This window comes from Rhopalosiphum maidis, chromosome 3, assembly GCF_003676215.2.
Source record: "Rhopalosiphum maidis isolate BTI-1 chromosome 3, ASM367621v3, whole genome shotgun sequence".
In the NCBI taxonomy this organism is placed as follows: domain Eukaryota; kingdom Metazoa; phylum Arthropoda; class Insecta; order Hemiptera; family Aphididae; genus Rhopalosiphum; species Rhopalosiphum maidis.
Genome location: NC_040879.1, coordinates 8108676 through 8127346, shown reverse-complemented (window position 1 = coordinate 8127346; position 18671 = coordinate 8108676). Strand labels below are relative to the sequence as shown.

Here is an 18671-nt window from a genome sequence, read left to right as displayed (position 1 = left end):
CGCAAAAAATATTATTAAAAATATGTAGCTATTTACTTACGTAATATATATTCTATTATGTTGTTATGTTTTTCTTTACACATTACATTTTATAAGTGTAAAGTGTAAATACATTATTTAAAAATCTTATACGGCGAATGTTTAATTCAGTTAAAATATTATATTAAAAACATTTATGTTTAAGTCATTAAAGGAGCTAAGCATACTATATAATAATAATATGTTCAATTTCAAAAAAAAAAATAAAAAAGGTCAAATAAAACAATTAGTAATTTTACACAATTGGGAAAATGCTAAAAGACTTAAAGATATAAATGCCGAATTTAACGATTTCATACATTCCCGAAAAACTATAAGCCAATTAATTATGTGATTTTAAAATATATTTTATCAAAGTTATACCAACGCCCGGCGCAGTCGATAATTTAGTATTTCTAATTACACCGCGAAACACAATACAAAAATAGTAAAATACGGTAGAGGAGAATAGAAATTTTCGAACTACTCCTTCCTTACCCCCTTGTCAAGAAGATGCCAGGCCATTGTATCTATATCTTGAACCGTGGTTATAATGTACATCGTCTCCTCGATACCCCCTCTCCCATCCGCAGTCGTAGTGTAACGTGCTATTCCATTCTCCTTCGCCGCGCTCGATGCATTACACGGCCATAATCCACAAATGCGCACTCGATACACTTTTAAATTGATTAATTGTTGAATTTCTATCGTTGCAGCGTCATACACATACGAATATCGGCGCACGATGTCCGGTCGTTTGCCAGGAGTAGAGGTTTAGTAGCGGCGATCATCAAACGTCTGTACAGCTACTGATACACAAAATCGCGGCAGGACGTCTGCAGAGCTTTACAACACATATATTATCCCGTTGAATATATATATAAATAAATAAAAAAAGTTCAATCGATTACTATGATGACCGACAACAACAACGATCTCGGCTGTCAGGACTGGAACGCGCCGCCGGCTGACGGGACAGTGGTCGACTTTTACGACGGCGCGTCGGTGTTCGTCACCGGCGGCACGGGATTCGTAGGCAAAGCTCTGATTGAGAAGCTGCTCAGATCGTGCCCCGGCCTGAAGAACATTTATCTGCTGATCAGGCCTAAGCGGGGCAAAGACATAGAGTGCCGTTTCCAGGAGCTGTTGGAAAATCCGGTAAGAAAGATTTTTTTCTCTTTAAAATTAAGGGCATATTGTTAGTGCACTTTTTGTTTTCACTATTGTAGCAAGCCCGCGAGGCACATAGCAAATATTCGTGATCAGTAGAATCTACAGTATTGTGTTCTTAGCTTTAAAATTATAGAATTAATTGATCTATTATCAAACTTAGACTTTTTTTTTATCTAGGGTGTCTCATCATAGTATTTTATTGATGTTTTAATTTTAAATTTTAATATACTTAAAAATTGAAAATGCACGGAAATATTACATTTTAACATTAAAAATAATCATTCTTCAACGTTTTTTTTTCTTTTTTCTTTGTTTCAATTCAAAGAATATTAATTGTAAACTATTCTATAGATACTTATTTTCAAAACATTATAATATTTTCAAAATACTTAGACTGATTTAAAGTTATTATTATACTAAGAAACTAACCGTTTTATCGACATCAATATTATGACTTTTATAAATTAATATCAATAATATAAAATACATAATATCATGATAATTTTTATGCAATATTTTTGACAAAATTTAATTCAACCTAACCTATTACAAATAAAATAATAAATTACTAATAGTAACATACTAATATGCATTATTATATTTCAATAAATCATGAAATATCCTTAAAAATATTCAAATTATCTATAAATATAAGTATTTTTCGTAAGTCAGTCAATTTTATTTTTTTATGTCGATAACTAAGAAAACTTATATATTTAAAATCTATTTAAACTAATAATCTGTAATATTATAATGTTTATAATCAAATCACGTTATTTGGGCAACTAAAAAGATATTTAAATGCGCATTTGTTTTCAATACTTATTTTAGAAATTTAATAACTTAAAACAGCTTTCAAGTGCTTCTATCATATTATGCAGATATAATATACAATTGTTGGTATCTTTCCATCAATAAATATAAATTTCGTACCTACATAAGTTTATTGCCTAAGTTTGTTTTTTCTAAAATCTTTGAATACAACACTCATTGAAAAACGGTACCGTTGATAATATAGCACGACACCAATCAACTACTCAGGTTGGATATTTTATTGGATTATACGTGAAAGCATCATACATTTTTTTTAAACTAACAAACAAATTTACATAACAGTACCACTTTGTCAATGTTAAATACAAATTTCTGTTCCCTATAATATAAAAAAAATAGTAATATTTTCGCATACAAAACATTTCGCATATCTATATTAACGGATAATATTATAATATAGGATATTTTTCTATAACAGCAAAAGACCAAGAAATTAAGTTGTATAAATTGTGTTAGTCTCTAATAAATTAAACATTTTCATCATGAATTGACATGCCCATAAAAAAAAATTGGCACTTGTTGATGCGCTATGAAACGGCTAACGCCTATGCTAATGCAGATAATAACGTTGGTACGTTTTAACTTTCGACATAATACACATAGGAACTTTCAATTTATATTTAATTTGTACTCATCTCACGACACGTAGTACTTTAAGGGCATAGGTTTAACTATTACACTATCAATATAATAAAAATTTGGCGTAATATATATTATGTCATTTGAAAAAATTCATTAAAAATCCTCTATAATATGGTATCAATGTAATCAATTTTATTTGCACTGTAAATTTACATCGACTACACCAAACATTACATCATAACATACAAATTGTATTCACCGTCCGTTTCTTTATTATTTCCACTTATTATCATAATGGTTTTATTTCAGAACCATTCGTTTTGAATGCAATGATTAGGTTATTACGATTTATTTCACACACTGCGAATTAAGTAGGTACAAACTATTAATATGATATTTTTACAGTATGTCGCCGACACTGTATACCAATACATAATAGGTGTCTTTTATCTATTAGATACACGTACATATAGTGGATACTCTCATTTAAACTTTCTCGTGGTCGTTATAATTACACGTGCGCGTGCCGTAAATACCGACCAAATTATATTTCCGTTATCGATTTGACCTAGTACGATAATCGATTATATTATACCTTAACTAGGATTTTATTTTATTTTTTATTGGCGAGCAGTTATATTGCACGGTGCCATGACACTCTATACGTGGCCAGGGGAGCTATAGCGGTCTGATAATATTGCGAATGTCCATAGAGTGACAAGTAAATACATGTGTATAATATCTACGTTGACTATTGCATTTACGCGACACTCGTCTGCAGTACACATATACGTGTACCTACCTAATATATTTTTAAATTTACTAGAATAATTTAATCATTAAAATCATATAATTATTGTTTGAAACAGAAAAGCAACAGCTATTATTGCTGATTCGTTACGGTTTTATCGCATTTGCGCACACATAATAATTATGGGCGTATATATCAAATAGGCTACACATGAATATTTTATTATAATATATATTATGCAACTACCACGATATTACAGTACGGCCCTGTATGCGTTGTAAATCTGTGTAAATTCTCGAGAACTATATTTTATATGTCGTCGACCGTCGTGCTTGGAAAGGAATGAAATAATAATAATAATAATAATAATAATAATAATAATAGTAATAATTTTTTACGGAAATCCGGAACAATGTTATTTTGTTATTTTTTCAGGATAAATTAATTTTTACTGCTCATATAAGATGGACAAGCTAATTTTTTTTAAGACACTATGACCCGGCGACGAAATATCCGAGATACGATTTGTACATAAATAAATAAATAATAGTATTAATAATTTACACATTCTCAACCAGTAGGCCCATGATAAATAAATAATTATGTCGTTTACGTATTTTTACATTTATACTGTATTCTCAACCCACATATTTGTACAAACTGACGAGGTTTAAAAGTTTAATCATAATATCAGATATCAATAAACCAATAAACGATAATACGTTGATATAATTGCAGTAGATCCGACATTTATCATAGATACAGATAATACAAATTCGCGATAATCTCATTTGAGTCGCAAATAGTCATAGTAATTAATGTAGCAAGTGTCTTATTAAAATTATAATATTCATTTTCTGCAAAAAACACACCCCGATCGGTAATTCGACAGTGAGTTTTGCTTTTAACCACCGTAACTGCCATAACCATAACTACAGCAATAACTACGGTAATGATATATTTTTAATACTATACAGTATAGAACCTCTGTCTCGTCACCCGACAAGTAGCGACACATAATTCTTTATGATGGTGCTGAGGAAGCGAGATGCACGTGACAAGTTTTTTGTTCAAATATATGTCTTAAAGGAATAACTCGGAATAATAAATATCACGTTTAATAAAGTGATCCGACTTTGAAAGAGAAAAACTTCTTATAGAGCACTTTGAATTTGAATTAAAAAATTCTATTTCTAAATTTGTTATATTCGATTTCGAATGATAAGAATCAAATTGGGCAATGTGCTTAATAAAAAATCGTTCTTTTTCTATATAAATAAATAAATAAATAAATAATGAAACCAAACAACTCTGCGAGGCGTGATAGTTTTTCCTGTAAAATGTGTTTTGAATAAAAAAAATCAAGCTTTTCATTTCTGTTCGGCAGTGTCTTTGACATATGCCACTTGCAGCGTGTGCATAGATAGCCTGTACCTAAATACAATTGCACTCACGCTAGATAATTATCATTTACAACTAACACAAAGAACACAGGCGCTAACGACATGACTACATATTGTCTAAATAATAAATATTGCTCCTTATTAAGTAGAGACACGATCGGTACCATCGAGGTGTAGTCAAGTGTGAACAGCACTGTATTTTATTGAACACTAAAAATAAATATATTAAATCAATAAAGACTAGACAACCAAAAACATAGCCAAAGGATTATAGTTTCTTTAACCCCATCTGCTCCCAGGATAACCTGAGACAAACCAGTTACCAGTGGTATAAACCACGATTGCATGTTTTCAATAAATACAATAGATATCACTGAAATATAGATATTTTCAAGTTATAGTTTTTCAGACTCACAACTTTCCACCGACAAAACAGAAGCGTGGTAAAAGGGACCGCCTATGGCTTAATAGGACAGTATAGTGCACGTAATCCGATCGTATCCTTGTTATTCTGTTTAATGTACATTATATGTCCCAAATAGCAGTATGTACTGTAATTTTGGTATTTCCCAGGCTGTAGACGGATTGACGAACTATTATTATGGTGAATATATGGAGGGTGTGTAAAATGCCCATTAAATACAAGTTGTATCATACATCGACGAATACTATATATATATTATGTTGATCTAAAATGAATATCTGATGTGAAATAGTTTGCTGTGATAATCAAGTGGGCAATATTATTAAAGCGATGCAGAAATATATTTCTTTTAGTATCAATATCGTATCACATAATATATCAAATACCAATGTCGTATTAACGTAAGTAAATTTATTGGTGATTTTAGAATTAATAATAATAATTCATAATGATAAAAAAAAAATTGCTTAACCTTCTTATTTTATATAGTAAATATGCCAAATATCGTTTATATTTTATAATTTTATTTCTATTTTATTATTATTTTTATTGTGTTGGTATAATATTACAAAATAGAGTTATATATTATATTATATTATTTCTATAAAATAGAAATAGAAATAGAAATATAATAATAAAATAAAATTTATTTGTTGTCAAAATATAAATAAATATATAAAATATAAGCTATCTATAATTTAGTTAATAATTATAATATCGCTATCAATATCATCAATATGTATTATATCGATATGGGGAAATTTGTTCGATATAGATATCGTTCGCTCTTTTTTCATAATTTCGGCGTAAAATAATAAATAAGTAGGTAGGCATTATATGTTATTAGAATTATTACTACGTCATGTGGTCTCGAGATCACGGGTCTTGACTATATTTAATGTTCATTATATAAATATTGATGATCGGTGTCAGACGCACGTTTGCGGAAAGTTAAGTAAAGTTCATAACGTTCGTAGAAAGACCCCTACTCGGATCATAAAATAACTCTGTCATGCAGCACACCAAACTACACCTACACGACAGCGACATCAACTACTTAAGACAAAATTCAAAACATGTTGTGATCAATATATTACAAACATTGTTACAAGTTGAAAATAAGTATGAGAGAAATCGAATACTTTTTGGGTGTGCAAAGTCCTTGGCTTGTTGTATTTAGGGTGACCGGACGGGCAACTGCGTTTCCATTATAGTGTCTTAAGAGAAATTTTAAATTATGACGATAATCGTATTTGTTATATTTTAATATATTATGTTTCTTATTCTTTTTTTATTAAGTATAATATATTATACAAATATTTTATACTGCATACATAAGTAAACGCAAGTAGCGCATTTAATACTTATATAATATTTAAAAATACATGCACACCTACAATATACATTTTTGTGTAGGTACAGATTAAAATTAATACCCTTTCCTCTATATTCGTTCTGGGTCTATCCTGAGTGGATGCATATATATATAATATATATGAAAAACAAAGTACGAAACCTTTAAATCGACTTTTCATAGATTTTAATCGAAAACTCGAAACATTTTTATCGACTGTTATATTATATTGGCATATTATGATATTCCACAGTAGCATCAGTAAAAAAAACATGAAACCTTTGAGCATATTATCCTAGCTATAAAATTATTTTAGACTTTTTTCCTTACATGCTTCTTTGTAGGAATACAGTACCTAGGTTTTTATAATTTAACATGACATAAAATTTGAAGTACATGAAGTATTTTAAAAATAAAATTAAAGTAATTTTTAAAGTATAGAATACATTGAGAATACTTGATATTTCTATCTATCAATAATATAATTTTTCGACATTATTATTAAAATTACAATTTAATAAAAAAGAATATAATATAGTAATTAATAGGTAATAAAAAAGGGGGAAGTGGGTAACCGCTTTGCTATGTGGTAGGTGTCGAATGAATTTCGTCATTGAGGAGTAAGACGCTATAATATTTATATACATTAATTTGAATTTAATGATAAATCGTTACATATAAAAATGAATCTTAGCGAAGACGGTCAGTCTATATTACTAAATCTATTTTAATACGATGTATTTATGTTGCTATTATAATTATTTATTTTAGTATTAGCAATGAATTAATAATATTATATTAATTTAATAATACAATATTATAATATACTATAAAATCAATACCGAGTTATACGTTAGGTTAAATTAATTTTAGCTGTCAACATAATATTTGAAAATGTCATTATACTTATAAAATATAATAGTATACATTAAAAGTCTCAAATAACTACGAATAATATTTTTAAATTACAAAAAAATAATTAAAAACGTTATTCTTCGTTTAAATAAAATATAATTTCGTTCAAATTTGAACTTAGAATGTGTATAATTAACAACGTTGAAGTATATATTTTTTTAAATTTTTGTTACAGTATAAACTATCTATGAAAAATATGAAAAATTTTCGATGCGTAACTGTAAAAATTAAACATTTTATAAAATTTCTAACTACAAAATTATTTGCAGATTTTTGTAATTTTGACGAATTTTGTCGAGATTTGAAATCTATTGTTAAATAATCAATAATATTACACAATGAGTAAAAGCCTTCGAACACTAGATTTATATACATTAGAACACATTTTTATGGCCATTAAAAAATAGTTTTATGAACAATTTAAAAATATTCAGAATAGGTACCTCGGGTGATTACTTTTTAATGTATTAAATATAATTTTAGAAAATATCCTTAGTTTTGAATATATTTTTATGATTTTAAAATAATATACTTAATATAATTGTATTTACTATTTATGGAACGAGTGGTTTTTCTTGCGCAGGTATTCGATCGCATTCGGTCCACAGATGACGCGGAAAAAGTATTCGAGAAAGTAGTGTGCATCAACGGTGACGTATCCGACCCCGACCTGGGTCTGAGCGCCGAGGACAGGCAAAGGCTGTGTTCCGACGTGACAATAGTCTTCCACTCAGCAGCCACAGTCAAGTTTAACGAAACCCTCCGCACCGCCGTCACACTCAACACGTTGGGCACGCAACGTGTCGTAGACCTTTGCCGGTCGATGCCAAAATTAAAGGTACGTACCCGGAAGAGGACTTTGGAGCTATTTTTTCCACATAAATTACAAATTAATGGGAAAAATTATCTGGAAATTCATAAAAAAAAAACGCTATCTCTTACGAAATCCCCAGGTATTGAATATTTAATTTAGTCGGGAAAATACAGATTATGATTATTGTCTAAATTAAAAATCAGTAGAATAAAATAAAGAAATTTTCATAATCATTATACAAACAAAAAAAATATTCCTTTAGTAGTTAAAATTGTAGATTAACCTAATCGGGACAATTGAAAAATATTGCGATTGTTTCAAGCCTGTGCAGGAAAATAAAATAATAAAATAAATGAAGTTAAAGTTGAGTTAAGAAAATAATTCAAATACTAAATAATATGCATGACATTTATGTATTAATTAAAACAAACTCTTCTTAATAACTGATTAGTATCAAACTTTGAAAGCAAGAAACTTTTTAACTTGGGTATCAATCTAATAATATAATGTGTAATATTATAATTTTATATCAGTAATGGTTGCAATCAAACGGTCGTTTGCTTATGATTTAAAAGTCTATCCCCACCAATGATTTTTAAAAACGTTTGTAAAACCACAATTTTATAATCGCACCCGATTCATTATTACTTTATTAAGACGACATAACTGCTTTGTCGGTTATTGTTTATATTCAATATTACCATTATAGTTATTAATACTTGACTACAGGGTTTGTGATAAAGATAACATAACATTACACTACATAAAATTATTAAAATAATATGAATTTTTTGCTGAAGTTAAACGTTTTATACAATATGTATAAATATATTATTATCTGTCTGTATTTAATTTCTACCAATAATATTTACTGTAAAAAAGTACTTTGCGCAGAGTTAAGACATTACGGGCTTTGCATGGTGATAGGGAGAAAATTTATGATAAACTGAATGTTATATAAATTAATTTGGTCTTAAAAATGAAGTTTGCAACTTTTATTTTCATATTAGTATTTTACATTATGATATAAATAAAATAACCTACTTGTTTACCCAACGCATAATATAAACACTAAATATTGTAGAATATTGTAATACCCTAAATTCAACACTTAACATTTCTTTTTAAAGTTTTTTTTTTACATAATTTCATACCCTTTCTTTCTCATTTCTTTTTTTTTTTAAAAGAAAATAACCTAGTACCTTTATGCTATAAATGGGTTTCGAAACCTTGTTTCATTTTGTCCCTACATTGGAAATTGAGTACTCTTGGTACCACTAGGTCCCATAATCGGTATTCATATTGCCTTTACAATAGATGTAGGTAAGTAAATATCATCGATCATATATTTAAAACGAGTTATTTTTTGTGATTATATATAAGTTTCAACTTTTTCGGTTTTTTCCACATATTTAAAGAACTCTCAGCTGTACCCGCTTAATACATTCTGCATAAAAATGTAAAATATTTTTTTTTCGTACTAATTCAGTAACTTGTGTTAATATAATATTATACTGAGTAAATTTTTGAGTATGATTTATGCGTCCCGTTGCTCACCGCTCACATGAGCTTTTAAAAATAATTATTATTTAAAAAACGTAAAATCAACTTGGTTATGGATTAGATACCTATTATTTGATATTTTCTACTTTGAATTTATATCAATATTCAATTGGAAGACACAAAATATTAAATTTAAAATATTATTTTTTTGATTTTATTTTATTTTTCTGAATAATTAACTCCACGTATATTTCAATAACATCAATAGGTTTAGTATTTTTTTCCTGCGTTAGTTCAAGAAAATATATAAAAATATAATCAATTCCCTGTTAATGGAAACCCCTTCCCACAATAAATACGCCACTAGGGCAGTATAGATGATATAAAAAGCGTTTAACATATTATGTACAATTATATGGCTATATTATTAATATATTCAATATTGTGTAGGTATGAGATAAACTGAGTGATGTACACTTTATAGTAATATATTAAATATTATAATGGTAAAATAAATAAAATAAAAACAATAAAACGATAGTTATTAAATTGTTATGGCTGTCATATAATGAAAGATTATTAGATTATTTAGATTGCTTGTTTTGAGAAAAGCGTCACGTTGTTACACCAGTGTGGAATTGAACGATGTCATATGTTTTTGTATATTCAAAAGTGCAGTGCGGTTTTGATAACTACCGCTAAAGTATTATTCGACAAATCATTATTTACAATCGGTTAAAAAATGTTTAAACTTGGAACACAGTGACAGTATTACGAGTCTGTAATGAAGGGGGTGGGAGTAGAAACGTCTGTTTAGAATCGAAAATAGTCTTAGAATGATTTTGTATATAACAGCAACTTTTCGTGCAGAGAATTCTCAACCTAATCTTTAAAATGTATATGAGTAACAACAATTCTCTCATATTTTGATAAGTATCTCTTATGTGGATTTCACATAGCCCAGAAAGTTAATGTTGCAGTATAATAAACGCATCATACATTTACAATCGCATGTTTATAAAGTACCTATAAATGACGTTGCGGTGTGGGTGTTAGAAACTTAGAACAGCCCTAACAACTGTTTTTTTTTTCACTAATAAAATGCTCATCATATAGTCTTACTTACCATTTATTTCGAACTAAAAGGAAGCCATCCGCTTGACTTGCCTCCAGCTTATAAACGTATAGTTACTTACAACATAGCAAAATGTATTGTGTTCATCATTTTGTAGTTCCAATTTTTTATAGTAATCATTATTTCATTAATAATATGTATAAAAAAAGAACAAAAAGAAGTGAATTGACCTATTATATTTAACTTATAGGTAATAGAACATTATCTGTGTTTTATCATGGGTTTTATACAACATTTAAATTTTTAAGCGAGTTATGATTATTTTTAAAATGTAATATCTTAAATATATTTTATATCATAACGACATTACTTATTCACATTCTGCTCAAAAATTAAAATATTGTAAAAAAACCCTCGAGAAAATATGGATAATGTTTTCATCTTTAAATTTAGTAATAGGTTAATAATTCAATCTAGTATTAAAGCTAACTACGAAAAATTGAAAACAGATGAAGACAAATTCTCTGTGTTTGCTATATATATATATATTTCAAATACGTGTGATGTTATTCTTTTAAATCAATGCTATTATAAATTAAATAATAATAATTAAAGATCGGATTTTGCATATAATACATGTTCATATTTTTATAAATAATTACATGCAGTAAATGGACTTACATCAATCATACATAAATAAATAAAATTACAAATTTTTATTTAGCCTATTTTTGAATATTTTTAATAAAAACGAATGTTTTAGCATATTACAAATAAATTTAAATGTTTTAATTTAGTTTTATAATTTTATATACAATTATTATCTATACATTTAGTTCACAGCACAAAAATTTAAAATATTTTCAAAAATATAATATTACGTTTCCGTAGATCATTATTACTTCTTAGGTGGTAGGTAGGTAGGTACCTAATTCATTGCATTTTCAAAAACATGAAAATTTTATAATTTATCATATAATTTCTTACTAAATAAATCTTTTGATATTATATAGTTATAGTTATAACTCATAATTATATTATTATTCATATATTCATAATTACATTTTAAACTAGGTATGTACTTTCATTATCATTTATATCCATTTTAATATTATTTTGGTGCTATTATATTGAACATAATAATATAGTAAATTCAAAATACAAATCATTAAATATATATTATATATATTATAGATACCTTTATTAATATATAATAATATTTAACTCGGTAATAAATGTGCATTTTTTTTCTTTTATTAATAATATTATATAAAGTATTTGGATATAAATAAACATTAAACTTGAAATAATAAAGTATTTCACAATATAGAAACAATTTTAAATCTAACAACTTCAACAATTAATTAAGTTAAGAAAATACATTAAAACTAAAATTTTCAAGCTTACATTTCTAGTCAAATAGTCAATACTATAGAACTGAGACTGTCAGACTGATAACTATAGTTCGAAGTGTACCTACATTCGGCAATAGTCAACCTATTGTAATTGTTAGTGTTAGTTACTTTACAATGCTCAAGTGTCAAAGTTCAAAATTACTATCACTTAGAAAATGGATTGACATATTATTGTTACTTATTGTTTTTCCAATAACAAATAAATTGTCTATTTTTTCATCAAAATCATATAATAATATTAAAAATTTTAGTTTATTTTTTTCCATCATTAATGTTTAATTTTATAATTTTACAATAAATAAATACCTAGCTGTAATAATCAAAAATTATTTTGCATATTTTATGCTTTTTTATGTGCATATTTGAAACTTTTTAAGTGCATATTTTAAAATTTTAAATGCATATAAACCCGGTCTTTAATAATATAAGTAATATAATCTCAGTAAATACATCATCACGCATGCAGTGAACTTTTCGCTGTCAGTAACCATAAATCGGTAAAATACTCAACTATCATTAATTTTTATTATTTTTCTATTTGAATAGTAAACGGATAATAGAACGATTCAGGTAGTAAACAAATTTAATTTTTACACAAAATACACAAATAAATCACGCAGTAAACCTACACAGATAAGACACGCACTAACTCTGAACACGCATCATTCGTTCAAAATGCTCAGTCTGCAGTACCAGAGCTATCACATGTATCCGTAATGTTGGACAAGTTTATGAAAATAATTGATTTGGGGAAGTTAAGTTAAATCAACGTTAAAAACGTTAGACTACAAGTTAATAGATAGCAAACAATATTTTTAGTTAATATAAAGAAAATATTAACTTAACCCAAAGAAGTTCATTCATTTTTTTGTTTAGTTACCACTAGAGGTCACACGTATAATAATTACGTAACTTTTAATTTTTTTTTAATTATAAACCACTATTTTGTTATAAATACATCTCATATTATTCCTTTTTATTGCAAACACAAGTAGTTGTAGCGGTTTAGATTAGGTTATTCAATGTTTGTACCAATAAATTATTAAATCAATGAATATTTAAATATATTTTTATACAAAAACTAAAATATAATTTACTCACTAATTTGAATTCCAGTCATAGATAATAGATGTATACATACATATTTTCTCGATGTACATTAAGATTAGCCAACCTATTTAATGAATTTTAATTGTTTTTTTTCAATCAATTAATCAAGCTAATGACAAATCGACAACCGGTATTTTATCTACGTGTTCGACGCGTCATCAATAAAATACCAAATATTTATCTGAATTTCGATAAACTTTGATAAATTTAATACTATGACAATAGTCGAGGTTCCACCCTCCGGGGAGACTACTGGTTTGAAAATATTAACATTTTAACTTAACTTTAACTTTTAAATTGCCTAGTTAATGCCCACCTTTGTGTATCCGTATGTGACAATAACGACGGGTAATGTATTATCGTTTTGAGTCAAATCAACCGAATAAAGACCGCCTCCATCCCGAGCTTTTCCTGCGAAATTTCTGTGCTATTATAGCATACCAATGACACGGCACGAATACACAAAAAAAAATACAATTTAACAATAGAGCTGATTATAATGATATAATATTTTTTATAAATTATAATAAATATTGCTGACTTACAAATATAATTGTATTCGCAGGCTATGATCCATGTGTCGACAGCGTACTCGAATGCGGACAAGGCAACGATCCAAGAGTCAGTGTACAAGCCACCTGCAGATCCCGGGTTCGTAATCAACTGCTGCCAGAAGATGTCCGAGGATGACCTGCGAGAGATGGGTCGGCGGATGCAGGGTAACCACCCGAACACGTACACTATGACCAAAGCTATGGCCGAATGGGTAGTCGCCGAACAAGCGGATGACATACCAGCGGCAATCGTCAGGCCCAGTATAGGTATGAACAGATAATGTTATGTTATAAGTACCTATGTTAGGGGCATCCTTTAAATGAGGGGGGAGTGAGTGATCTTAAAAAGGGTTGTTTACATTATGCACAACAATATCGTTAATGTACGACGATAACAACAGTCTTAATGTTTTTAAATACATTTAATTTTAGATAATTTTATTTTTAATCATTATGATTTACACATAATGATGAATTAATTCATCAATACCATACAGGAGATTTTTTGTGGTAATTATTATAACTAAATAATTAAGCTAAAAACTAAGAAAAAAAGAAACAAGTTATATAATTTACTACTAAATAACCGAAACAGTACTTGGATAAAAAAAAAATTCTCTAAATGAGCGATCACCAAACTCCCTGCCCAGACTATCATTCCATTTGACCAGTGACTACCCTTTAAAGACACACATGGTGACCATGGCATGATCAGCTACACTATCCTGTGTACACAAGCGCCCAACATCACTTTCGAGTTTCGATTGCTATAGTTATAGCAGTTTTTATAAACGGTTATATTAAAGTACGACTAATTGAACGTGATTTCACCTTTGCAGTTTTAATGTAAAACACACTCACAGAGAACAGCGAATATGTAAGTACTTTAATGTCCTATATATTTGATGCAAATCACATCATCTACGGTGCGTTTATTCAATACAAATAAGCCATAGTGTTTTCCGGATTTGCATCTACTAGCATTATTCTATTATAAGTTCCTAATTGAATAAATCATGAATTTCACCTTTTAAAGACAATATTATTTTAGGAATTATGACTTAACCATTTTAAAAATAATATGTTAGCTATAATGAAAAAATAATAACTTTTTAAATAAAGAAAAACGACTTTTTTTAAAATTAAATTCGATGTACTAAATATATAATACAAAAACAGATTTATAATTTTCTATAAAATAATATTATTAATTTTTGGTTATGAAAAGTCTATTTTAATTTTTAACTAAAAACGCTTTAGAAATAATACAAATAACTGTATTGATTTGTGCCAAAATAATTTTTTAACAGAACTGTTTAATATTTATAAAATGTACGCAATAACCAATAACGGCACCTGTAAAATACTTATAAAATTGTATTTACATTTGTTAATTTAAATTTTTCGAGAGAAATCAAAATTGCCATTTTCCGATATCAAAACCTTTGCAAAACGACGGTTTAAAGAATACCGCGACAATATTATGTGACAATAATGACAGTATTATGTTAAAATTATGTTCAAAGTGACTGCCGCTTGGAAAGAACCGTTCGAAGGATGGGTAGACAACATGAGTGGCATCACGGGCATCATGATGGAGATAGGACGGGGCACGATTAGAAGCATCGTGTGCGACCAGAAGCTCCGAGTGGACATCATACCTGTCGATATTCTAGTAAATACGCTAATAACGTCTGCCTGGCACACAGCCACATACAGGTAAAAACAAAATGAAAAGCTTACAGTGCTTACACCATTAATAATTGAAAACTAATTATTATTGATTTAGCAAAAATTAGAAAAAAATTGATTCACTGCGTTAATTTTATACACTGTTTGTTTCTTATTCGAAGCTCAATACTCTTTTCTATTTACATAAAAAATAAATAAATAAATTCTATTTTAAAAATATTTCAATCTAAATAGAATTTTTGTTGTAACCTCATTTTTGACTGTTATCTATCCCTTCTCATAGCTACGCTGCAGTTCTACTATATTTATTTGAATACGTTTATCGAATTAATATTTTTAATGTCAGTTGGTATATAATATTATATACATATTTAAAATATTATGTAATTAATAATTACTTATTAATCAACAGCATCGGAACTTTTAGAAAAATTTAAAATTTAAGTAGCATAATTTTTTTATTCAAGTACGTAGTAGGTAATTATCAAATTTAAAAATAAAGTGCATTTATACGTCATATGTGTAACTATTTTTTTCATTTTTAAATGTGTTTACATGCATACGTCATAGTTTATCTAGTAAACATTTAAAAAAAAGGTCGGTGAGTACAAACATACATATTTAACATACTATGTAATTAATAATTAGTAAGTGCGCTAATTATTAGTAATCAATAGCCTTGGAACTTTCGTGAATTGTAGAATTCAAATGGCATTATTTTTCATTCAAGTATAAAGTAGATAATTACCATTATAACCAAATTTAAAAATGAAATACACTTATGACGTATACCTATTATAAATATTTTTTTTTAATTTCTAAAAGTAGAGATGATAGATAAGCAGAACAGAGAATAACACGAAAAATAGTTGGTATGAGTAAAAAATAGGTGGGGAACAGAACTCTATAGAGGTGTAGGACAAGAATGGTTGACCCCTTATGTGTATATGGTTGGGAGTTAAGGACGAAAAAAAGAAAAATTTAAATTTAAAACACTCACCACAAATTAACAATACTTATCGTCAATTGCTAGCACTTATTAATTAGTCTTCCTTTTTTTATATTTTAAGCACTTAATTTGATATTAGATGAAATATTCTAAAATCTATTAATGCACGACTCCGTCATACTTCAGGTTATTAAAGAATTAGACTCCTAAGACTCTTAGTATGAGTTTTAATAATTAAGTAAAAATAAAAGTAGTTATCAAATATTCAAAATACCAATATATTTACGGCTATCAATCCATGTTAGAACAATTATTAGTTATGGATTAAATTTGACATTCTGGATGTATAATAAATATTAATAATATGGCATGGGACCGAAATTCAAATACTTTAGTTTAATAATTAAATGACTAGATTTTTTTTGATTTTAAGTCAATACAATTTTACATAATTTGTGTACATATCTTATACTCTAACGAAATTTGATAAAATAAATTGAAAAATGTTTTTATACATTTTTTATATATTCTAACGCTGAATATAACTAATAATAATAAAAAATACTAAGTATTTCTAAAAAAATAAAACATAGTTTTAATTATTATCCAAGTATTCTAGATTTATTGAGATTAAATTTTAATAAAAGTTTCATAATATTGACTGATATTAGGATTGATGTACAGTAAAAGCCAGTAAAAGGGATTGAACATCATCTTTATTTTATTCAATAGTTATGGTTTAAATAAATACATTTTCTTTGTATACCTTTATTTCTGAAGACTTTTCCTCCCTAGTTTTAATTCCATGATATTTCCTACATATAATTCAAATAAAAACGTAAATCAGTTTCATTTTATTTCAAGTTACAAATTAGTTTTTAGCATTCACCTTGCAATGTAGACACATAATATATTGTATTAAAAAATTATTAAAAGTTTAAAAATATATTTTCATCATACTATAATAAGAGAGTTACAATGAATCGTTCGAATCAAATTGACCCAATCACTTGGTACCGATATACCTACTTCTATAATACGTGTTACGTGTCGATAATTTTTTTCAGGAATTGCATGTTTAAAAAATAATCAATTAGCATTTAGTCTACATGTAAGTATACTTACCTATGCCTGGATTGTAAAAAAAATGTTATTAATTTACTTTTTCTTGATTATAATGTGCCTACAAACTACTGCAGATATCGTTATATCTGCTATGTAAATATTATATTGAAAACAGTCACTAACACACACACACACACATATATATTTAAATATTATATATGTTCACTATCTCAATGATTTTAATTTTCTCTAATAAAAATGTTTATACAGGCATGACGCAATTTTTCGGCCTCTCAGAATGCAGCTTTCATTTTCATCCCACAAAATCTTAAATCACAATAGATGTGTAAATAAGTACTTATAAGTCGGTCCTAGCTATAATCAACACGTCTATATACTATGGTTTCGATTACGACGAGCGTCCCCAAACATATGCCCTGTGAGTTGTGGTGGTCCCTTGTCATTGTACAATGTACATTTATATATTAGTAGGATATTATACAAACAATATTTTGTTCTCCGATAAAAGCGCGGCAGATGGGCGTCGGTAATATAATATTATATAATATAACATATTTATCGTGTTTTCTAGAAGCGTCCATCCATTGTAAGTGCTTTTAGCGACCGTGTTTCAAAATCACCATCGTCCTCGTACCATCATATATGGTATATAAAATCACTGCATAGCTGCTATACGTGCAACTTATATTTATAATAGATTAATATTAACTGATAGATAACAATTTATTATAATATAATACCATTCACGTTAAAGACACATAAGAGGAGTAATAAAAGTGGGAAGGGAGTGATATCGTTACAAAAATTAATTATATAATATTTACATTCGCTAAAGACGTAGAAATAAGATCCCAGATTTTTTTAATGCAAATATATTTTTTATCAATTTTTAAACGCTCCATGAGAATGACAACGAAACATTAAAAAATTTTTACTTCCATTAAAGTGGAATACGAGTATGATGTATTAATATTTTTGAATTTATAAAAATATTTGCTTTTTTTAGATACTAGTTTTCA

At 27.6% G+C, this 18671-nt stretch overlaps 1 protein-coding gene across 1 annotated transcript in view; it reads left to right on the top strand.

Annotated features, from left to right (window-relative positions):
• LOC113560244 (putative fatty acyl-CoA reductase CG5065) overlaps nucleotides 1-18671 on the top strand; it is a 44618-nt gene that overhangs the window by 21902 nt on the left and 4045 nt on the right. The window contains exons 2-5 of the mRNA XM_026966011.1: nucleotides 735-1176; nucleotides 8038-8292; nucleotides 13937-14192; nucleotides 15452-15644. Of these exons, the coding sequence (XP_026821812.1) occupies nucleotides 931-1176; nucleotides 8038-8292; nucleotides 13937-14192; nucleotides 15452-15644 (950 nt within the window). The 5' untranslated portion in view covers nucleotides 735-930. The remainder of the gene's footprint in view (nucleotides 1-734; nucleotides 1177-8037; nucleotides 8293-13936; nucleotides 14193-15451; nucleotides 15645-18671) is intronic.